The sequence below is a fragment of the Accipiter gentilis genome, chromosome 4 (assembly GCF_929443795.1).
Source record: "Accipiter gentilis chromosome 4, bAccGen1.1, whole genome shotgun sequence".
NCBI lineage: Eukaryota > Metazoa > Chordata > Aves > Accipitriformes > Accipitridae > Astur > Astur gentilis.
In genome coordinates, this window is record NC_064883.1 from 38702502 (window position 1) to 38726690 (window position 24189).

Genomic DNA, 24189 nt, shown 5'->3' on the forward strand with positions numbered 1-24189 from the left:
CCGCAAACCATCAGAATGTAGATTAACTGAATAAACATGTGGCCAAAACAGTCACATTCATGATGAACAAATTCTCTAAAAGCTCTACTAAAATCAATTAAACACTTGTATTAATGTTATCTTTTGAATGAAATGAATTTAATTCTGAATTGCACAAATTTAAACAATATGATTATTACAGAATTCTCACAAATTCATAGTCTAAAAATGAAGCTGTGCTTTTTTAAAGCCGTAAGTTTTACAGTGAATCCCAGCTACGTACTTAAATTTTATACGATGTGCAGTGCTTTCATCACCTCATAAGTCTGTGGCTGCAGATAACACAAATGCATCAGTCTGCTTTTAAAACACCAGAAGGAAAGTGTATATAATCCAGTGAATGAATACAGTGTTTAAGTGTTTCACAGTTCTTTGGAAGGGTAGATCTAATACTTAGGAAGCAAGAAATTAACTATGTTAAGGTGTATTTGGTGTAAGATGTCATGCTTGCAACAGCGAAGACTGAACAATGCAGGCGGCCCCTTTCAATGCATCTCTCTTCACCTTCCAAGGAATGTTGTTTTATTATAAGAAGTTTGATACAACTAGAGCATCACAGCACACCCACTTGTTAGAACTTCACAGAATAACCTGCTGTGTCTTTGAGGAATTAATTTCCTGATGAGTTAAAGCTCCAAAGAGGGAACACACTCTGACTACACTTCTCAGCAGGTAATCTACTCAATCCTATTTAATTAAGAACTGGAATAGAAGTAATATTAAAGCAGATTCCTGGTGGGTAAAGGAAAAGAATCCCATATCAAAAACTTGCTGCAAATTAATAACAGATACAATACCACTGTTCCAGGCTGTAACCAGTATACTTGGCAGTTTTTGGCATAAGCTTTCTTCCTGCAAATGAACGAACTCATCCTTTTTCCTAATCAAAGAATTAGGATAAACTTCACAGAAATTTCAGTCCCAACACAACTTCTTTCAGAACAACACTCACTCTGACCTTTGCCTTTCTAACATACAAAACCTCTCATGCTTCTCCTCAAAGTGGGATACCCAAAAACTGTACCTACACTCCCCAACAGCAACAGATTATCCAACTGGAAAGTGATGCACCATAACTGTTAGAGATTTAACAGACAGCATGCAGTATTACTATCATTCTCCTACCCAAAAGGGCCCCTGCAGTTTCTAAAGTTGAAACTAAGATTAAATAAGGATACTTTGAGTTCTCCATTGCAATTTTTGTCCCAAGGCAGAGAGATCTGATGTATCTGACAATATAGATGTTATCACAATTCATCTTAAACAAAGAGTAATACCACCAATAATTAAACATTTGCAAAGATGCATCAGTTCTTACCCAGCAACATGGACAATTCTACAAATTCAAATTCTGAAACAACTAGTTATTTTAAGTTTCCATTAAATTCACAACATACCTCTTCTGATTCATTTGTCATTGTCTGGGATTCTTCCAGGTCCTCATCAGCTGTATATTCTTCTTGTTCTTCCATTGCTTGCTCACTATATGATTGCATGTAATCTTCATCCTAAGGCAGTAACATGTGAAGGTGAAAAGACATATGCCAACTTCACAGAATCACAAACATGTTAAGAGATGGGGGTCTGTACACATTGTTACTGTTTCCAGAATGAGAAGTATTGTATCTATCAGAAATGTCAATTATAAGTGTCATATCATATAAGGTACAATTAGCAGGGCTTTTAACTAGACAATAATTTCAATATTATCAAAAACATAACCAGAACAGTTTTCATTCAGATCCTAGCAATGTCATCATGAAGATCCCGTGTACTACTGTTTGCCCCATCTACTTCTGTACTTCTACATCCTTTGATTACAAATTCATGAAGCAAACACTGCAGTACTTTCTTACCAGAGGGAACATGCATCTATAGCACATATACATTAACATCAGATTTTACCCCATCAAAAATACAAACATTCTTAAAACATTCTGCAAGTGGTTACACAAGAACGAGTTCAATTCTGAACAATTATGAACATAAAACAAGAGCAAAACCTTTAAGTAAGTTTGCTTGTATTTTAAAACACCTCACTGATCACATACAGTTTTAATTAAGATTAAATCATTTCACTAGCAATTAAAGCCAGTGCATGTTCTCTAATACACTGCTTAAATTATATTGAATTATGCAGGTGACATTTTCTGAACTAACCTCCAATCTCTTTATTCAGGTTTAGACAGTTCTCAGTTACAAAAAGGATGAACGAGCAGGACATCAATCACTTTGGGATATTAGCACCTTAAAGATGTCTTTAGCAGGTCAATAATCTTTTCACCTTCGAAGGACTTTATCAGATCTTGTCTAAAGCCTGGATAAAAGCTTTTGCATTAAGTACTTCTAACAATTGGCAGTGTATCTCCACCACACAAAGCTGTTTTCTTCCTTAAGGATACAATCCTCAAGGTCATGATTCTCAACTGCCTTCCAGCCTGACAAAGGAGCATTACCTACCGCCAAACAAGCTGTCAACACAAACTTTGTCACAGCCTAGATAAAGAAACTGGCAGACAGTGATAATAGGTCTAATTTCCCCTCCTCCCTAGGGAGGTAAACAGATTTCAAATCAGTCTAAAACCCTATGCACATGAAGCAATGTTATCTTTGAAGATACAATAGAAAGAAACTCACTGGAAATTCATCTAGGGGTTCATTGATTTCAAGGTCTAGCACTTCATCTTCTTCTCCAGGCTCTTCTCCATATTCTATTTGGTCTTCTGTCAGTTCAGGATCATTGCCTTCATAATGTCCTTCCTCTGCATACTCTGAAGCATATACTTCAGGTGCTTCAGATTTGTCATAAACAATTTCATCTTCCCCTTGGTCATACTCAGACTCATGTTCTATTGATGGATCGTTGATGGTCTCAGATAGTTCGTATGATGTAAGTATGCCAGATGTAGCATTGAGGCTAACTGTGACACCTTGAGAACTATGGTATAAGGGGGAGGGGGGGAAATTCAGAGGTTGAAGCATAACAGTCAACTACTCAAAGACTTAGCAAAACAAAGCCAACAAATACAAAGTCTCTAAGTTGGTCGACAAAATTATACCTCACACGCTATTTGACTCCATGCCATATTCTCATAATGCATACTGTACTGCAGCTTATCACGGGCTGCAGGCTATTTGACAGGGGAATCAAACCAACCAGATGGTTTAGCAGGTCAAACTGGCAAAAGTCCTGCTTGATAACCAAAGCAGACTGCATTCAATTTTAATTCCAAGACTAACAAAAAATACACAAAATTAATATAACTGCATCTGCTTTCCCAATCTTTCAGAATACTCTAGTAAATTATTTTTTATTATATGTATTAATATTGTTCCTTCTTGATTATCTTGATTTCAAACTTACATTTATGACAGACTTAATATTCTACCTAAAATAAGATAAAATATATAGTCAGGAATTGTCACTCAAATGCCTAAGACTTACTCTAACTTAGTAACAGCACTGGCACAGACAATGAAAAAAAACAATCCATACAAAAACTGGCAAGTTTGAATTCTGAGTTTTGCTTTTCCTCCAAATGACACTGTTTACAATAGCTAGTGCCATCAACAAATAAAAAAGCAACTAACCAACTACAGACTAGTTAGAAAAGCAGGGATAAAAAGCTCTTCTTGATTTGAGGGCTCTAAGTACAAGGAAAACAGTTGGTTTGTTTGGTTTTTTTAAATTACATTCCAATTATTCACTATTTTCCTAAGTTTGGGGGAACAAGACCCAGGCAGCTTTGCATTATTTGCATCTATAAGACGGAGAAGATTTAAAATGAAAATGAAGACATTATGCAGGATTATCATTATCCTCCAAACTACAGAGGCATAAATGAGTTTGAATGGAAATAGAGGGAGAAGAGAAAGGAGTGGAGCAAGGCTGTCACTCTCTGGCAATAAAACTGCTAAAAATCAAGGCTTGTCTACAGAAACCTGCTTCCACTGATACTTTTTCATCACTCATGCAACCACATTGCCATCCCTGCCACCCAGGGCTCACAGGGAGGAAATCCAGAGAAGAGCAAGGACTGTAACTGGGATTCCCCATTTTGAAGGGAACAGTCCAACCCTTACTCCTGCAGGGAGGAAAACGGCAGCCAATGGAGACATTGATGGTCTGAGGTATTTCACCACACTCATCAACCCAATGCAGGGACAGGACTCATCCTAATTCCAGCCAAGGACAGAAAGGAGATCTCAGAGCAACATATATATGTATATTTCATACCCCTTCAGATGACATGCCTGCACCGTACGCAACAAATAAAGGAAAAGATGGCAAAACACACAGGCCATTTAAAAGCAGCAGTGGTACTGCATCACTTCTGCATCACAAATATCTTCCTTCCCCCTGCAGTCCAGCTTGAAAAGTAAAAATGTCAAGACACTCATTTTGACTTGTAATGCCCATAATTCAGTAGTGGAGCTGTATCACCACAGAGTATTCACAGGGCAGGATCCTCAGTAAACTCCCATGGAATTACCTGCTCAAGCCTAGCCTATAAACCCAGTACAAATTTTTTTGCTACGTAATTGTACACAAATATTTAAGCCACAAATCAAGCCTTACAAACTACGAAGCTCCCCTCCTCAGGGTCTTATGAGGCAAAGTATATTTCTAAAAGAAAGATGGAAGAAAAGGACTTTACAGGAGAAGGAAGCCTACAACGATACCAAGAAGGCACAGAACAAGAACTCTATTTATAAATAATTCTAAATGCACAGGAGATGATGCTGTTTCTTCTTTACAAGTTTTTTTAATAGATTTGAGTTAAACTTACCAGAGTCAAATAAACATAACACCATTTTACTGAAAAGCTAACAATGCTACTGAACACATTATATATACATCATTAAGTAGCTGGCTAGGTAAAAAGCAGGACTATTTTAAGTATATACCAATAACTCCAGTTTAGTAGTTATTAGCTGTCAGTAGTAGTAGTCATTAATAGCTTTGAGTTATCCAAAACACAAGATTTAGAAAAGAGATACCGAAATTCTTGTTCCTCTTCGTTGTCACTTTGCAGAAGATCATCATTCAGCTCTTCATCTGACAAGTCGGACTGATTCTAGGTTTCAGAAAAAGTCAATCATGAACATAAAAAAGCATATAAACTTTTAACTAACTAGGTACTGAAGCTATTGAACCTTCTGAACACTAAGTTTTTTTTATTAAGAACGCATCCCAGACTAAGACCATATCTTCAATGAAATTACCTATCTTCAATGAAATTACCTAATTTGAAGAGAAAAAAAATATGCTACACAAGACAACAAATCTGAAAATAAAAGTTTGACAGTCTTATGGAAATTTACAAAACTCAAATTTGCCTAGCCATCAACACTTTTCACTGATGCGTTCCCAAATATAGCCAAAGATCACAACTCACTCAAGAAATACCAGGAAGAAAGAAAGGTTAGCTTTAGTACACTGCCTTGCAACCTTGATGCATTAGGCAAGTCAAGAAAATCCACTAAGTTACTGCTGTTTCTAGAGAGCAGAGATACTTAGGAGACTGGATGAAAGGATATAATGATATCAAGAAAACTGAAAAACCGTAATTAGTTCGTAAGTGAAGAAAAAAGAGAGAAGAAAATATTGTGCCTTTTCTGAATCCTCCTAATTTGCCTACCATACTTTCAGTTGTTCCATTTACCCTTTTTTTTTTTTAAATTACCCACTAGGAGGAGATACCTGCAGTTTTGCTCAGCAACATTATTTCCATCCCCTAAAGTAACAGGGGAAGAAAGGTTATACAAGCGTAGATTTATCTAGAAGTACTGGGATAAGGTTAAGTAGATGCAAGTTTAGCCGAAATAGCTCAGGGAAAACTTCATGGGAAATCTATTATTACTCCACCATAAGTCCATACCCACAGATACTGCTCAGAGCCCTGTAACATGGCAAACTGAAAACAAAAATAGAGAAAGCACAAGAACATATAATACAGTGGTGAAATCTAGTATTGCTTAGTATTCACACAGATATTTTTTTTTTTCTCTTTTTAAGATAAGTAGCTTTATTAACCCACATTTCAACTATAAAGATGTATGCAATGTTAACTGCTTATATTTTTGATAACTGCGTAACACACATCTACAATCCCTATCCTCCTGGAATTTTATTTTATTTTTTTTAAACCAGTACACGAGACAAAGGAACTTCCTACCTTTAATAGGGATCACTTACAGAATAATTTCAAGATGCTAAGTTCCAACATTTAGAGTGTGATTATAAAAAACTAGATCAATTGAAACTCAACTTTTACTAGATCTAGGTTTCTTAACAAACCTATATTTTCTAAATTAATTGATTTAGCAGATAAAGTGGATAGAGGTGACTAGCCAGTTCTGATTTCCCAAACAGAAGCCCTGCCTTTTCCTGCAGATATCTGGCAAATCCGAACATACATTTACTTCTTTTCTGAGAGTTCAATTTTGGAAATAGGTATCAGAGTGAGGAGTCTACAGCAGACAGGGGGACTCATTTATGTTCTCCAATGCTAGCTGCTCCCATATTCTTCCCTCGCTGTAAAGGGGAAATCCTCTGCCAACTCATCAGACAAAGTAGTAGTGGATTGTGTGCAGTGAGTGGATCTTTAATAGATACCACTGACTGCTTTTTTATTTACTGTCTGGTAAATACTGCTGTTATTTTGATGAGTAACTTTTAATAGCCAGGAATCTGTCAGTTGAAGTGAATTCTTTAGAATGCTAATCAGCACTCAGAAGGCATATCTAGGGGGGGGGGGGGGGGGGGGGGGGAGTGTTTTGGGTTTTTTAATTGTTAAGTCAATGCGAGGTACAGAGAAACTGATTTTAAGAACTGTCTTTTTAAATTGAGTGTTATGAGACACAATGCTATCTCAGAAAAAAAAATTCTAAAAGTTGCATTTTAAAAACCCACACTTGGAGGTACTTCACAAAAGGAAACAGAGCTCTGGGTGCAGAGTGCTCTGGCAACAGGGCAGATGTCAGGTACCTGTGGCGGTCAGGCTTTAGGGAGGTGACCATAAAATACATAAAAGACCGTCCCAAACAACTGAGTTGGGTAAGTTGAACAACAATCACATTTTAATATCTGTAACAGTTCACTTTAATGCACACCTCTTACCTTTTTGCCAGTTAGCAAATCCTCTCCAAGCAAGTCATCATCAAGTTCACTGGAAAACATTAACAAATTTAAGAAGTTGTACCTTAGAAAACAGAAACAAACACCATATAGGGTTTACGCCTTAAAAAACTAACTTGAAGAGAATTGTTGCTAAGTCTGCACAAAGCTTTCCTTTTAGCAACGCATTCAGCAACTTGAAAAAGGAGATGTATATTTTAAATGAAACAACAGACCATACATATTAAGAGTGTTGTTGCGCAGTCATTTCATTTTCACATGCTCTCCTTTCTGTATCCCTCCCACTGTAACACAGCACATAAACCTAGACAAAGTGCAGGCATTTAAAACACAGTTAGCTAGGTCCCCACACTACATCCTTCACTTCAAGGCCATTTGGACGTATTGTCCAAACTGCTGTTTCTCACCTCCCCAGGGAAGAAGCAAGTGAGACAGTAATGTCCTGTGGGCAAGATTCAGTCTACAGGCCGCTACGTGGCCCAAGCTGCACTTCAGCAAGGCGGCACTGGGAGGCCAGCTGGCTTGGGAGCCACTTAGGCTTAGAGCTTTCATTAATACTTTATTCCCTCCTCCTCAAATTGAGGGTAAGGTCAAACAGACTTTTGTAAGATGACAAAATCCAATGCATGTCTCACTATCTTGATAAGTGTGGCTAAGAATTCAGGAAGCATAGAAATATAGAAATACCTGGCTTACAAAAACTACTGCCATCACATAACATCTGTCCCATTAGCAGGATGCAACACAAAGAACTACAGTCCAGATCAGTTAAACCTCAGGACAACTGCTTAATCTCATTCTTCCTTCAGTGAAAGTGTTATCTAGTGACAGGAATAAATGGATTCCCCTTCTATAATAAACATTTATTACTGACAAATGCCCATATTAGAACATGCATGTCCCAATACTAAAACGAGATGCCAGTGATTTGAAATATGAGCTGTAATTCAAGAATGTGAATCTATTTCTACCTGCACACCTTAAAAACAAAAACAAAAACCTATGCATTAGATACTACATAAAATGAAATATCCCAAAGTGAGAATGGGCTATATGAACAGAATGGGAGTATGTGTAAGAGCTCCTTGAGACTATATAGCAAATACTTGAAAATGGGGAAGCCAATTCCATGATATAAATCAGTGCTAAAAGTTAGTTTTGAAGATGGATACATCTCTTTCAGAGCTGGTTATTGTACAGATAATGCAGGCAGGGAATAAAAATCTTGTGGGCTACAAGAGAACAGATTATATTCCAAATCAGCCCTAAACAGGATGTTATCATCAGTACACAGTATTTGGCCATAGTTACTGATCTCAAACAGTTCTAGGAATGACTGAACATTAACGAATAGCAATTGTTTTTTGCTCCCTGCAATATTAAACAAAAATTGGGACATAAGACTTACCATACATTCCAAAGAGCAAACTGACTAGGATTTAAGCCCTTTATTTCAGAGACGAAAAGCTCTACACAACAGAAATGGTTTCAGAAGAATTTAGAGCCAAAACTGAAGTAGGAAAAAGTCACTGATCTCTTCAGCTGCCATTAATCTGACAAAAGCACCAGAAGATTTGAAAATATTTCTGAGCACTATGGTCCACCACTGACAGCTTTTAACAAGACAACGCTAGAGAAATTCCAAAAGACAGCAAGAGCATGTTTTATAGCAGCATTTCAAGACAAAAAGCAAGCTCAGGTAGTAAGAAATTCAGATCAAAAAGGAATGGAAAAAAGTGAAAGATTAAATTAATTATCTAAACATAGTTAGGGCTATTCAACACATTACTAAAAAACATCCTCAATGAGATTCTTTGCATTGGGTTTGCATGGCAAGGTTTTGGTAGCAGACGGGCTACAGGGGTGGCTTCTGTGAGAAGCTGCCAGAAGCTTCCCCTATGTCCAGCAGAGCCAAGGCCAGCTGGCTCCAAGACAGACCCACCGCTGGCCAAGGCCAAGCCCATCAGCAACAGTGGTAGCACCTCTTGGTAACATATTTAAGGGAAAAAAACTTGATCTGGCACAGAAACTGCAGCCGGAGAGAGGAGTGAGAACACGGTTAAGACAAACAACTCTGCAGACACCAAGGTCAGTGCAGAAGGAGGGGGAGGAGGTGCTCCAGGCGCCAGAGCAAAGATTCCCCTGCAGCCCGTGGGGAAGACCCTGGTGAGGCAGGCTGTCCCCCTGCAGCCCAGGGAGGTCCACGGGGGAGCAGATCTCCACCTGCAGCCCAGGGAGGACCCCACGCCAGAGCAGGTAGGTGCCCGAAGGAGGCTGTGACCCCGTAGGAAGCCCACACTGGAGCAGGCTCTTGGCAGGACCTGTGGCCCCATGGAGAGAGGAGCCCACACCAGAGCAGGTTTTCTGGCAGGACTTGTGACCTCGCATGGGGACCCACGCTGGAGCAGTCTGTGCCTGAAGGACTGCAGCCCATGGAAGAGACCCACACTGGAGCAGTTCATGAAGAACTGCAGCCCATGGAAGAGACCCACACTGGAGCAGTTCATGAAGAACTGCAGCCCATGGGAAGGACTCACATTGGAGAAGTTTGTGGAGAACTGTCTCCCGTGGGAGGGACCCCACACTGGAGCAGGGGACGAGTGAGGAGTCCTGCCCCTGAGGAGGAAGGAGCAGCAGAGACAATGTGTGATGAACTGACCACAACCCCCATTCCCCGACCCTCTGTGCTGCTGAGGGGCAGGAAGTAGAGAATTCAGGAATGAAGCTGTGCCTGGGAAGAAGGGAGGGGTGGGGGGAAGGTGTTTTAAGATTTGGTTTTATTTCTCATTACACTCCTCTGGTTTGATTGGCAATAAATTAAGTTAATTTTCCCCGAGTGTTTTGCCTGTGAGGGTTATCGGTCGAGTGATCTCCCTCTGTCCTTATCTCAACCCATGAGCCTTTTGTTATATTTTCTCTCCCCTGTCTACCTGAGTGGGGGAGTGATAGAGCAGCTGCGTGGTGCATAGTTGCTGGCTGGGGTTAAACAACAACATTCCTTAAAAAAATATTAAACATTTGGTCAATAGAAGTAATTGCATATGTATTCTAGATTTTTAAAAGCTTTGGCTTATTACGCGACAGTCAAAAAAAAATAGCACTAGCACATAAATGAAGCTCAGAACAGAAACTAAAGTGTTTCACAGAATGCCTCTCAAAACCTATTAAAATATTCAATGTCATTCAATATTTTCATTGATAAATTAAAAGAAGAAAAATTACCGTTAGTAACTTTTTGAATAAACAAAGTAACAGTGAGAAGGTCCACTTTACTATGCAGGCTATCTCAACCTTCTTTTAAAATAGCCAAATCTGAAGAGGAGGGACCAGAATTACCAGATCTAACCATTTAGAAAAAAAACACAACAAACCAGATACTAAAAGATCTTAGGCTAGCTGAGAAAAACAGACAAAAATGAATGGTTGCAATGTGATACCACACAAAGCCACATAAAATAAATTAAACTAGAATAAAAGTACACATCTGTGATAGTTCCAGGGCAACTCACCCTCATTATCAAGACACAAAGGATTTTCCAAATCACAATTCTAGGAAATTAGGGTTAAGATAATCTAAGAGTTCCCTGCTCTCACAAGAGACGAACCCATTTCCTCCTCTTCCCCAACTTCCAATACTCAACATTCCCCTCACTGAATAAATTCAGCTCACCAAATGAGCAAGAGATAATAAAGACAGACAACAAAAAGTGGCAAGTTTTCTGCCAGTGTAGAGAAATGAATAATCTCAGACAAGGGTCAGAGCAAGAGAATTTCAGCAAAAGTCCAACTACTAAATCAGCCCTGTCATCTCACAGCATAGCACCAGAACTGCATGTTTTTCCCAAACCCAAGCTTTGGGCTACTTAGAGATAAATGCATAAATTAACAGCCCGTGATAAAGACGTCAGACTGGCCCTTTCTGGCCTCCAATTTCATGAGCATGCCTCATTAAACATGAGCAGTAGCAAGGACACAAGTGTTTCAGGAAAAGAATTTGTAAAAAAATGTAATGGGAAAAATTCTCCAAGAACAATGTTACATTTGTACTCCCAAATAACAGGGGCCTTCCAACTCTCGGTTATCACCCTCCAGTGTTTGAGAAAGGGAAGAGATCTGGAAATTCAAAATTATTTAAATGACTGGGGGATGAGACTCAGTTAAGTAGCAACACTGCAAGAGTTGATGGTTGATCAAGACATATGAATAACAGCATAACCCCTTCACCGTCCCCCACAAAAAAAAGTGATTTAAGTTGCAAAACAAAGCATGAAGGATTAAAAGTCTACTGTGTTTATTCAGGCTCTTTTCCACCTTCACAAAACTGTGTCCTGTACTGAATTAGGCCAGTAGTTAAAAAAATTCAAGCAATTATATTAGGCAACAATATATCCATGTACAGCATTTGTATTTGCCCAGACAGCCATAGTACTTAACACTTCCAAAGATAGCTTGGCAATCTAAAGAGAATTAAAAATAATAATTAAAAAAATAATAAAAATTCCAACACATGCAAATAAAATAATATTCTATTAAATACAGTTGTAAAAAAAAATTTTCTGAAATGATCAGCAAGATTAAACTCTGGAATCTCCAGCACTGCACCTGAAACCACTTCCCTTCCAATTTCACTAAAGAATGAACAATATGATTTTTGATCATCTATCTTAAATTATATGCAGCTAATAAAAAACACAAACAAAAACATTTTTTTAAAACTGAATCCTTGTGTGCTTCAAAGTCTCAGCTTAGCAAAAATACTCTATAACCTTTCTCAAGCCCTGTAAAAACAACTATGCCACAGGGAGCTCACCATTGGCAATAAACTTACAGCTCTGATACAACAGCTGTTTGACTCTTCCAAATTTTCTGAAGCAATAAAAGTAGGACAGCTAAAACCAAACGTGACCAGCCAGCATCTAAGAGCCCACCTATTAATACCATGAAGTCAGCAAAGGCAAAAAGTTCAGAAAATATTCTAATACAAAGCATTTTGCCTGTAATATTGGCTTCAGTATTTCTGAATACCCAGAGCTGGGGCTGGGAGGCAGCACGGTACAGTGACCCTGCCTGAACAAGTTATTTTAACTACACTCTCAAACCAGATCAGTTCCTTGATGCAGTTTACCATCCAACCCACAAAGAGCTGTGCTGGCTTGACAGAAAGCAGACACCCCTCACCAGCATACAGCAGAACACTGTATACTGAAGCTATTGTCCAAATTCCTTATTCACTCTTACTCCACCTCCTAGAGCAGTGAAAACTACCCACTTAACCTAGCACGGAAGAGGAAACTAATGCCTCTGGAATGATGATAAATGTAGAGTAACTGATTCACTCCAAGGGCTCAACTCAAGTGAAAAACTACTTAGAGTAAAATTTGTTTACTACAATCACTTAAATGATTATTAGAAAAGACAAAAATCTACTTGGAATGTTTTTTTCTCCTTTTTACAGTGAAATCACTGGCAAAGTCTGAACAAGTCTCTTAATTATTAAAAAGGAATAATTAAAAAAAAGTGAATAATTTTCTCCCCAGAAGAACAGACAAGTCTAGCCAGCAGCTAGATTCAAGTCTTTCCCAGTTAGAGCACCTTCAAGTAAAAAAAACATGTTCTTTTTCTCCCTCAAAATAACCAAGTTAACACATACTTCTAAACCTTTACAACAGTCGTATTTTTCAACAGAAGCCCATACCTAAGCTCCACTACTCTTCCCCAGTGTAAAACTGAAGTAAGAGTTTGAGGATAAGAATTTAAAGGTCAAGTTAAAAAAAAAAAGTTAAGTTTGGCAAATTCAAGTACTAGCAAAAATCTGTTTAAACCACCAAAATCTACTAAATATTTAAAGGGAAAACCAGCACATTAATTGCAAAGTTAATTACAAAGTTAATGGATAAATAATTTGTATTTATCCAATTTTAAATGGTATCTCTTCATAGTGCTCTCTATATTCGTCAAGGCAAGTATATGTTTGGCACAATCTAGCATTGGCTGACACATGCATAAAACCAACATCCTCATTAGTATCTAAATGTGCACTACTCAATGTTAGAATACAAAATGCCAGAATGGGAAAACAGAGCAATGTAATTCAGTATACAGAAACTGAACATGAAAACATTCTATGTACCTGTCCCACTCGTCATCTCCAGCTCTTCTTCTCCAAGACCTTTCTGCACCAGGCTTATCAAACTGATCAAAGTCATCATCTGTAAAGAAGGTGATTACATTAAATAATTCTTACTTAAAGGTTTTTGAAGCAACCACATAAGTGGGGGTTTTGGGGGGAGGGTATTGTTTTTCAGAAGATGCAAAAATACCTTTTTTTACTTCCCATGTTAACATGAGGAAAACAGATAAATACCAACATGCTTCAATAATAAAAAACCATAATGTACTATATAGCTTTCCCTCTTCTCACTATGGAGGTGAGGATGATCCAAGGAAAACAGATAGAGCATGAGATAAATCACTAGAAAATTTTGCCAACAAAGGTCATTCCAGAGACAGGAGCTCCCCAGAAATACATGAAATTGAGGTGCAATGGAGGTGAAAGGAACCACATCTACCAGATCTCTGCTTGCCTTGTGGGCCACAAGCTCATCTACCCACATTGAGCCCGCAAAGCCACTTTGAAAATAGGAGTAAACCTCAGGTCAGCACAAGGCAGGAGAGTAACAGCAACCCAAAACAGAAGAGGGAAGTCAGGTGTAATACACAATCATTTATCTCAGCTGGGGCGCTAAAAACACTAGAAGTCATTGAAGCAGGTTACACTGTGTGCCTAAGCATGTACCTGCCTTCCAAGATAAAACTGGTGCTCCATATATTTGTCTCAATAAGTACCCTCACTTAAGTCTATCAAATCACAAATTACTCTTGCATAGCTTAGTTTGCAAATGACAATTTTGCTACTTAAAAATATTAAATCTTCCATTTATCTGCAAAAGAAATGCAAAGCTCATCTGCTCTGTTCAGACATCCAGATGTCTCATCATCTGTAAACGGGAAGCACATACCTTCAGAAACACTCAACCCTCACTCTCCCATCCTGTGGCTACAGCCCAGCAGAGAACATACACCTGACTGTAGTGTCTTTTCACACATTTTGATTATTTTTGTAAGATAAAAATATGGCAAATAAAAGTTATGCTCAACACAGGAGGAAACTGGCTGCAGTTTAATGGACTGCAAAATACAGGAGGTTGTACAATCCAGTCCTTGCAGTCTGAATTGGTGATCACTAAGATGCCACATATCCAGTCCTTCTCCTGACTCTATTTGCACTCAACTCTTTGATCAAGTACAATGCCAAGGATCAACTGGTTTTTTGTGTTTGTTTGGGGTTTTTTAATAGACTTTCAAATCAAATCTGTCTTCAGCTCCATAAACTCAATCCAGTATCCTTTAGTGAATATTCTCCACATGCAATGACAAACCTATGCACATCCTACTTCATATAATCAAAACACAGGTGTCGGTGACCGACAGAAATTTAAAAGGAGGTAAAAACATTAAAAAGAGAAAATTCAGTTCTTGCAATGTCACTAAATTAAGAGCTTTCAAACGAGAAATTTCAATCATAAATAGCTATGAAAATAAGACTGCTCAGTATGAATCTCGATGCAACACAAGTCAAGTTAGGCAACTCTCTTGTTTTAGAACAGTAGGTAAAAACAATTCCCCTTGATCAGGTTCCCCCCCTTTACTGCCTACAGGTACTTTTGTATTTTAACTAATCTTCTATATTCAAACTAATTTACATGGGCTAACACCATTGAAACAGTTGTTTTATGTTTCTCTGCTCAAACACCTACATAGTGCAACCTCCTTCAACTCCTTTTTTCACCCACAGGGGAAAGCCAGACAGATATATAAGCATTTGCTATCTTCATCTTGAGCACTAAATTATCCAATTTTGTGGTCTGAAAAAAAATGCCACCTTGCTCTCCTTATGGTCATTAAAAACCATGCTGCATTGATTATCTTAGTGCATTGCTGTTTTAAGGGCACAAATATCCTTCACTGTCATTGTTCCTACAGCTGGACTGCAGCAATCCACTGACTTGATGTAACCACCTCCGAAGATGTTTTGTTTTGGTTAGGTTTTTTTGTTTCATTGGGGTTTTTTTAAGGTAATGCAACTGATTTTACAGCAAACCAGATTACAAGCGTCCACGTTATTGACTAACACAGCTCAAGACAACAACCACCATCAGGAAGCCAGTAACTTCTTTTTAAGCTATGCCTGCTTGTTTGCAAGATGTATTTTTTTCATGCCAGGCAACACTTTAAGAACTACAGAGAGCTGTATTACAAACCAACACCACTTGAAGACAAGATCTTGGCTCTTCTGCACACAATTCTTACACAGATGGACATTCACATCAGCCAGGTTTAAATCTAGACAACACAAAGTAACATGCTGAACCCTTTTTCTCTGTTGAGACCTCTCTACAGCAAAAAGGGACACTCTTCAGTACAATTCATAGTACTTTTCCAGGCCAGATATTAAAGTTTCACAGCCATAAAAGTGCTTCAACCTAGTATTACTGCAAGTGAAGAAACAATACCCAAAGAGGGTCCAAGCTCCTGCCAGATTTCTAGTGTAGAGCTGGACCCTCACTCAGCCAACATCATAAACCTTCACCCTCCATCCAACCCCTCCAAATTTCTCACATCCTAGTCCTTATTTATGAGCAACTCCTACCAAAATCCAAAGCTGATTTACATCCATGCAAAGCCCTTTTCACAAGTCCCCTCTAGCAGGATGCCTACAAAAGCCTCAAAAATGACAGGTCAATCTGTGTTTGGTGACTGCAGCTTATAAGAACTGCTCCACATATGTCCCCACCACCTCCCCGTTCTCATCTCTTCTCTCCCTGTCTCATCACACACTTATGATAAAGATCTCTGCCAGCTTTTCTTTTGTATGCTTATTTGTTCTGTGACAGCTGACACTGACAATGAGCATTACAAATTATGCCATTTTGACATTAAGTATTGTCAGAGCCCAAAGCAGGTTGTAGAAAAGGAGGTCACCACAGTCACGCATCTACAAATAGTATTCATTGCCAGCTTCATCACTTGTGAAATAGCAAGCATGGCAGTGGACACAGGCCTTACACCTGCAGCGCAATGTGATACCTAGCAAACCTCAGAGAGGCATCATTTTTTTTTCCATTTCTGAAACTACACATATTTTCATTTTTCTTCTACCTGTCTAGGCAATAACATTGGAAAATACCAGTACACAACAATCAGCATAACATTTATCAATGTTTCTCCTTAAGAAACTCTAAGTCAATGTTTGTGTCAAGTGTGGTTAAGTGCCTGTAAAACATTAGCTTGTACAGAAAGAACACTCGGCACCAGCAGAGCACAAAACCACTGACAGCAACAGCCAAAGATATTTTTTTTTTAATAGTTCTTAGTACTACTGTGTGGGAGGTGAGGAGCAAAGAAAGAAAGGGAGGGGGTTGATCCACAAGCATAAGCTTTTTAAGCAGGAAAATGTCCACTGTAGGAGTTGGAAAAGGTTTTGTATTTCTCCCAGCAGTATCAGTGCAGCCTAGAAAGGTAGTCATACGTAGCAACTGTTGCTAAGACATGCAATGCAATGGCTATGGCTCCGCATTTCAATTCAAGGCTCTCATGGCAAAGCTCACCAAGATGTGTGCACATTAACTGAGTATCATCTGGAAGATCCTGACAGGTGATCACTAAACACACTAAGCCCCCTCTCTAACTTCCAGGCAGCACTAGAAGGAAAAAAAACCCAAGACCTATCAAATACCAAAAAAGCACTAAGTAAGCAAGACAGACCAGTTATACAGGAAAATGAAAGAAATAATCCAACACTTGGCTCTTCCTACTGCTGCTCTAAGAAAATTGCCATTACCAAAGTGACAGATAAGTTGCAGGATGCTCCAAAGACTAACGCTGCCCGTTTTTTTAGCCAGCCTGCCTCACAAGGCTCTGGCCAGCTGCAAACCACAGTAAGTACAAAGACAGCCAAACACACTTGGTTCCCCACACTAAAAGGTTGCTATTTGCTTTATATTTACCATGATGTAGCATCAGCAGTGCTATAAGCAGTTCTATGAAGCTTATTTTTTGGTTTTATAACATATGCCCAGAACTGTTATCTTTTTTCCTGCTTAATAAGAACAGATCATCTGCACTAGAAATCCACAAAATACAAGCCTCATTTCCTCTTTGGCTATGCTGATGGTAGTTTCTAACTCTGTGGACACACTGTCAATACAACCTTCACTAATCATTTTTCTATGTAAAATGGAAGCCCTAAGCTACACAGTCAAGTCTCACAAGCGTAGGACGTGAATCAGCAGGAACACTGCAGAGCTCTTAACATCTTAAAATGGTACCAACGTAGCCTAAAAAGGTAGTCCTACATAGCAACTGTTGCTAAGATGGAGTATTTTACTGTAATGAGATGGCCAAGACTTCTAGACTAGGAAAAACATTTGATGACTGCATCTTTCATCTTCCTAGAAATACATCTGCATGCTTTCTGGAACACCAGCCACATGCTGTCTCATAAACCTTAACAGTTCAAAATCTTGTATTTTGTTTCGCTTCAATATTACACTATCATGAATATAAAACATACTATTAGTTTTAGGCATTGAAAAAGCATTGAAGATTTCTCCTTATCCAAAACAAGGAGGAGATACCACAATGATCCAGTAGTTCAATGGATTAAAAAAGTATTATGCACTGCTTACCCAACAGGTCTTTTAATAAAGTAACTAAGCTGCACTGCTTTTGGCAGAACAGGTAAGGGAGCTATTCAAAAGAAAAATAAAACTAGAGGAAAAAAAGTAATTTACTACATGAAAAAATGCCACTTCTCTATGTTTAGATTTAATGCTGAACATAACAAGTCCATCTTGATCTATCCCATTCCCCAATATCATATTTAAAACACTCAACATGACAACTTGACAGCATTTCAAGCACAAGTATCCAGACTAAAAACAGCTTACCAGCTTATCTTACATAATAGTCTATTTCTACAGAATATTCTTCTTCCTATTTCTTTACAAAAGGTTACACAGCACATAGGTATTGTAAAGCCTCAATTTTCAGAAACTGAGCATACCATTTAAAAACAGGCCTATGTATCTGCCTAATAGTGAACTGAATTTCAGTATCTCTTGCTATGCGATACAGAAGAATAATAGGTGTCATAAGGAACAGCCATGTCTAAAACATAGGCTGGCAAAGTACTATTAACACCAGTTGAATGAAAACTTCTGGTAACAAATCATGACAGCATCTAGCAATAGAAACACAAGGTCAACAGGAACTCCTGAATCTGAGTCTGTTATGTAAACCTAACACATTATGAAGCACACTATAAATCCAGTTCCATCTATTACAGATAATCAAGCTCTCTACCCCATCATAAAAATCACATTCACTCCTACTACTGCATTACACACATGCACAAATACACCACATCATGTAGTCTTCATAATGGTAAACAATTACTCATAGAAGCCTTAAGTACTCAGTGACTAAGTATAACAATGTAACAATTGCATAACATGTTCCTCAGCTAGTGTATTTCCTGTTTTCTTTCCAAATTACTCCTATTGGATAGAGTTAAGCTTTCTCAAAGAAATAAAGTAGAAAAATTAATTTCTACAGGAGATGAGGTTTTTCTACCTCAAAGCCAACTTTTTTTAGAGAGTTTGTCATGATGCAAAGCAAGTCACTAGCAATAAGCAAGAACAGAACTAATTAAGATGCTGCCTGTAACTGAAGTTCTCTGACTGGTGCTTGAAAGAAACAGTACTTTTTTTTTTTTTTTAAAATAAACTACATCTAAACACAAAACCACCAAGCCACAAAAAAAACCCCAACCATTTCCAAAGTCTGCTTGGATTTGAAAATATATTTGCTTTGGAAAAACATTTGAAAAGTGAAATAGTCCTTGCCTCACAAATGCTGAACAGCAACTGAAGGTCGAGTTTAAATGAAATCCACATAAACTCAGTTCCCAAATGGCTTTGGATACTGATGAGAAACTGCAACTCTCCAGCATCTTTCACAGCCACCAGAAGTTATAGTTAAAACTGAGGCTGCATTACAGCAGAATATAACACAAGACCAATCACATCACTTACCTGGAGGTTTTTTGGTTAAGTCAGTGACAACCATCATCTTAAATTATTCTGGAAAAGTTCTATGTAACCTAAAATCTGAGGTTTGGTATTTGACACAATAAAGCATGGTTTGGCTTTTGTAAAAACAAGTGATACTAAGGCTATGTTTAATTTAGATGACCTGAAATGAGAGAACATTCAGAAGAGCGTGACTTTCAATGAAAGCTTGTCAAAGAAGCACAAAGACATTAAAAATTGCTATGCTTTAAAGCAAATCTGCCTGCCACAAGCTCATTCAAGTAGTAATGTTTTTTGGCACTAGTCCTTAGCTGGTACAATAGCCCATGATCATTATTTGTATTTCATGAATTGTAAACTCTATAGGCCTTTGACACTCAGAGTTTTAGTGCGTTCAGATTCCAATATGACTCTAAGTTATAGTGACCTGTTGCATCAGTCCACCTAATAAAGCAGGATGCAATACTCACAGAGACCAAAATACAGCCAGCACTCCTCCCACTTCCATCTGGGCACAAATGCAGAATCTATTTCCAGTCCCTGTATGCTGCTGCTGAACAGCCTGAAGCACGACAAATTCAACTGAATTTGTCACACTGGAGAATTTTTACTACATCTTTGAATTGGATAGTGACCCACAACACAGAGAAAGGTGCCTGCTGTGCTAGCAGTATAAGCTTTTTTCCTAATTTTATCAATAGCTTCATAAGAGGTTTTTAAAGCCACTACATTGCTGAGAGCACAACAGAAGCCCTCAGATAAGTTAAAATGAAATTAAACTGGTGACAGCTTAAGTTCAAGCTAGAGGAATAACATAACAGGCTCAGAGGCAGAGAAACACCCATTCAGCTACTCTTGGTACAGGACTTCCAGCAGGAATATGGGGTAGACATGTATAGATGTGGCCTTCTTCAACTCCTCCTCCACCCCATCCTGTCATGATTCACATCCCAAGGATATCCACAGCTCCAAGTCTTCTAGACCACTGAAGGTCATGAGAAGTTAATTAATCTGAAAGGAAGAAAACTTACAATAGTTTTCCCTTACTTCAGTATGGCAGACAATCGAGATTAGAAGTGCTCCTTCCTTTGTTTTAGTGACAAGTTTGTTGTTTACCCTGTAACCATCTCTCCCTAAATGAGATTACTGCAATCAATTTACAGCTAGATTTTAAATACCAAGAAAAAATTTCATCATCTATACAACACAGTTGTTAGGTTACACTATAAGCAGATGATCATTAAATCACAGAACAGCCCAGGTTGGAAAGGACCTCAAAAGACCATCTGGTCCAACCTTCCATGGGAAAGGGAGCCTAAATGAGATGCTTATCTAGCACTCTGTCCAGTTGCATCTTAAAAACCTCCAGTGATGGGGACTCCACCATGTCCCTGAGGAGGTTGTTCTAGTGACTGATTGTTCTCACTGTAAACAAAATGTCTTTCTTAATATATCGAGTGAAGCCTCTCCTGATGCAACTTGTAGCTGCTGCCCCTTGTCTTCTGCATATGGCTCCTCATGAAGAAAGGGTCTCTGTCTTCTCCATAGCCACCCTTTAAGTAAGATGATTTTACTCAACATTCAACATGTTTGCTCTGGTTCTGTTTTTATATGGAAGTTTGAATCAGAGTTTGGGAAACATTGTCTTAACCATATCAACGGACTAACGAGCAACTATAAGCCCTCAAAGTCCCTCATCATCACTAGCACAGCCACCTTGAACTTCTGTGTTTCAATACAGCCTTCTAGAATTAGAAGCAAGTTGGAAAAGAATTTGTGAAGTAATATGAAGCTGTGAATCACTTGCAGAGAGCTCACAGACCACCACTTGAAAACTTTCCAGTTTATGTTTGTGAAACCTATCACCAAAAGAGTCTTTACATTCATCCATAGAAAGCTTAGCTGCACCAATACAAGTATCTGGTCACAAGAGTACATATAAATACTTTTTTCTTATGAATCAAGCCAGTATTTCCCAAGAGCCTAAAAAATTATAAATGACCAATGAGTCCACACATGCCGTCCAACAGCCAAATCATCTTTCTTCCACTCCATCGAATATATTTAAATGTTCAGCCAACATAGCCATTTCACACTTCATTTTTCAGCCCCGCATCACATCCTTACAAAATACTTAAACTTTAATCTGCATCTTCAAAGCCAAAACTATGTGTCAACCGTTACCCTGCAATGCCATCAAATTAACACTCCATTTATTTTTCCAAGACCTATTTCATACTACTTTGCCAATCATTAGAGCCATTTTATTATTTTTTTTTAAGAAAACACTGAGGTGCTGTTATCTCCATATTTTAAAGTCTTTCCCTCCCTCCCAAAAAATCAAAAAAACTAAATCCAAAACATTAGTTCCTACACTTTAACTGACTAAAAACATTTAAGCCAAATAACCACTTAGTCCTGGTCTGCTTTTCCATTTGTTACGACTACTAATTTTGGATGGCAGTCCCTTTCCAAAAAGGGTTGCACATACCACTCCTGTAAGTTCTAAGCTTTTTTACTGGGTCTTAAAAGTGTATTTAACAACTCCAGCTAGGAATTTTCCTTGACTAGTCATACGGACATAAGTGTGTGACACCTCTGGGTTTCTTCATTCAGGCAAGTGCTGCACAGTGATCATCTAGACTAAGCAAACACTTTATATGGGGCAAGGATTGTATTTAATTGGCCACCACTTATTGATGAGCACAGTGTTCATGCTGAACAAACAACTGCTTGTGCCCACTTAATACAAAGGGATCCTAATTCATGGCGAGACGCAAACAGTACTCCACAACAAAAAAAAACTAGTCTTGAAATTGCAGTTTCACCACTTAGTTGAAGGTTGTCTGCTGCATACACCTTTCTACATGAAAGCATGCCCATTCAACTTACAGCAGAGTTTTAAACACAAGAACCAAAATGCTTCAAAAGTGACATTTTCTTTAAATTACTCTGCCCTCCTACTACTACAGAAAAACTTCCACAGACAGAACATGCATGCAAAGTTCACTTCCACATCACACATAAATGATCTGTACCACAGAAACTAGCACTCAAACACTGCAATATATTTAACACCATTAAAACATTGCCCAAGATATTAAAATATTTACTGTTTTACCACTCAGTGCTGTCCTTCCTAGCCTTCTTCCCAAACTCAACTCCTAAATTGGGAAATTTCTTTTTAACATTTACTTTTACTAGGAAATTTATTTGTGTTTATGTACTTTGTTACCAATTAAGCTAACAACGAACAGTCTGACCACTTAAGTGAGTGATCATGAGGACAAGGCACATTCTTCTCCCTGACACCTACTTACAGCAAAACCAGACTAAAATAATCACAAACTTTTGTATAGACAAGGACAAGTGGGTCAACCGACAACTGTGACCAGCCTTTATCAAAAATGTTATTCCTAGTGAAAGCAAGGCCCACAGCACCGGAAGCAGACATGTTCTCTGAACTCTCTCTCTCTCTCGAACGCCCCAGTGTGACCCCTGCAAGTCTTTCTTTTAATCACTCAACCAAATGTCCTCATTTTAAAATTTGATTAATATATCAGTCAGAACCACAGAGGGGTTTGAGATGTCATTTAAAATGCTGTGAGAAGAAGTGTCCTTAGTCAAGAAGAGCAGCAGTGGCACGCCTGAGAGTCCTGGGGTCAAGCACTGACTTCATTTTACACTTTCCAAGCGAGACCTTCTGCTTCTGGGCAGTCTGTAAAATAAATTATAACTACTCCCCAGATGAGAGACAAGTTATTTAAACAGGTCACACACTGTAGCTGTAAAAACTATGAGAATGAACAGCTCTAAATGAACGCATCCATCCCACCCGGAGGTCCCGCACCTGCGCTCAGCGATGAAGCTGTTGCCCCTTCCCGGCCCTGTCCTGGCCGAGGGGAGACGACAGTTCCCATTCGCAAGAGAGGACCCCTGGGCACTTGCGGTGCTCCTGCTCCCCCCCGGGAGCGCGGGGCCCACCCGATCCGCGCCCCGCCGGCACCCCCGAGCACGCCAAACCGGCCGCCCCCGCCCAGGCGGGAGACAGAGACCACCGCCCCACGAAGGCCCCGCAGCCCACGGCTCCCCTCAGCCCCGCCGGCCGCTCCGCCCCCAGCCAGGCCCCGCGCCGCGGCTGCAGCCCGTCCCGCACCCCCAAGCGAGGCCAGGGAGCCCCGAGCCCCCCCCCCCCCCGGCGAAGCCCTTCGGGGCCGCGGCACCCACCTGCGCCTCCTCCCAGGGCGGCAGCCATGGCTCTTCGCCTCGCCCAGGCGGCGGCGGCGGCTCCCGACAGCGACCCCGTGCCGCCCCCAGGGGCGGCGAGGAGCGGGGGGGGGGACGGGGAAGGGCTCGGATTCAGCGCCCGGAGGCTCCCCCTCCCGCCGCCCCTCCGCACGCACCCACCACAGGAGAACAACAAACTACCACAACATGGCGGCCGCCGCCACCACCGTCGCTGTCGCCGCCACCCCCGCGCTGCATCATGGGATGGCGGAGGACCAGACCCTCCCTCGCGGGGAGGGCGGCCAGCGGCCGCCGCTGGTTGGTTAGCCAGGGCCCAGGCGCTCCGCGCGCCGGCCACCGTCAGCGCACTCTGCGCATGCGCCCAAGGGCCTCCGCTCGGCGGGGTTGGCCGGCCGGGCCGGGCTGGGCAGGCGTGCGCATGTGCCGCAGCGTGGCACGTGCCGCCGCGGAGGGGCGGGGGTGCGCGTGCGCGCCGGGGCGGGGCGGGGCGGGGCGCGCCCTGCGGGCGGAATGGCGGCGGGGCCCCTGCCGGCCTGGGGTCCTTCGGGCCTTGGGTCCGCGGCGGCTCTGAGGAAGGGTTGTGGAGCGGTGTCCGAGTGCTTCCGCGCC

The 24189-nt window shown here is 40.1% G+C and overlaps 2 protein-coding genes across 7 annotated transcripts in view; one reads left to right on the forward strand and one right to left on the reverse strand.

Moving 5' to 3' along the window:
* RBM33 (RNA binding motif protein 33) overlaps nucleotides 1-23806 on the reverse strand; it is a 105480-nt gene extending 81674 nt beyond the window's left edge. For all 6 annotated transcript variants that reach the window (XM_049798766.1, XM_049798767.1, XM_049798764.1 and 3 more), the window contains exons 1-6: nucleotides 23560-23806; nucleotides 13311-13389; nucleotides 7163-7211; nucleotides 5041-5117; nucleotides 2677-2977; nucleotides 1437-1547 (exon numbers count right to left, since the gene is read on the reverse strand). In XM_049798766.1, coding sequence (XP_049654723.1) covers nucleotides 1437-1547; nucleotides 2677-2977; nucleotides 5041-5117; nucleotides 7163-7211; nucleotides 13311-13389; nucleotides 23560-23587 — 645 coding nt within the window. In that variant the 5' untranslated portion in view covers nucleotides 23588-23806. The remainder of the gene's footprint in view (nucleotides 1-1436; nucleotides 1548-2676; nucleotides 2978-5040; nucleotides 5118-7162; nucleotides 7212-13310; nucleotides 13390-23559) is intronic.
* CNPY1 (canopy FGF signaling regulator 1) overlaps nucleotides 23767-24189 on the forward strand; it is a 75578-nt gene continuing 75155 nt past the window's right edge. The window contains 1 exon segment of the mRNA XM_049798928.1: nucleotides 23767-23877. Coding sequence (XP_049654885.1) covers nucleotides 23767-23877 — 111 coding nt within the window.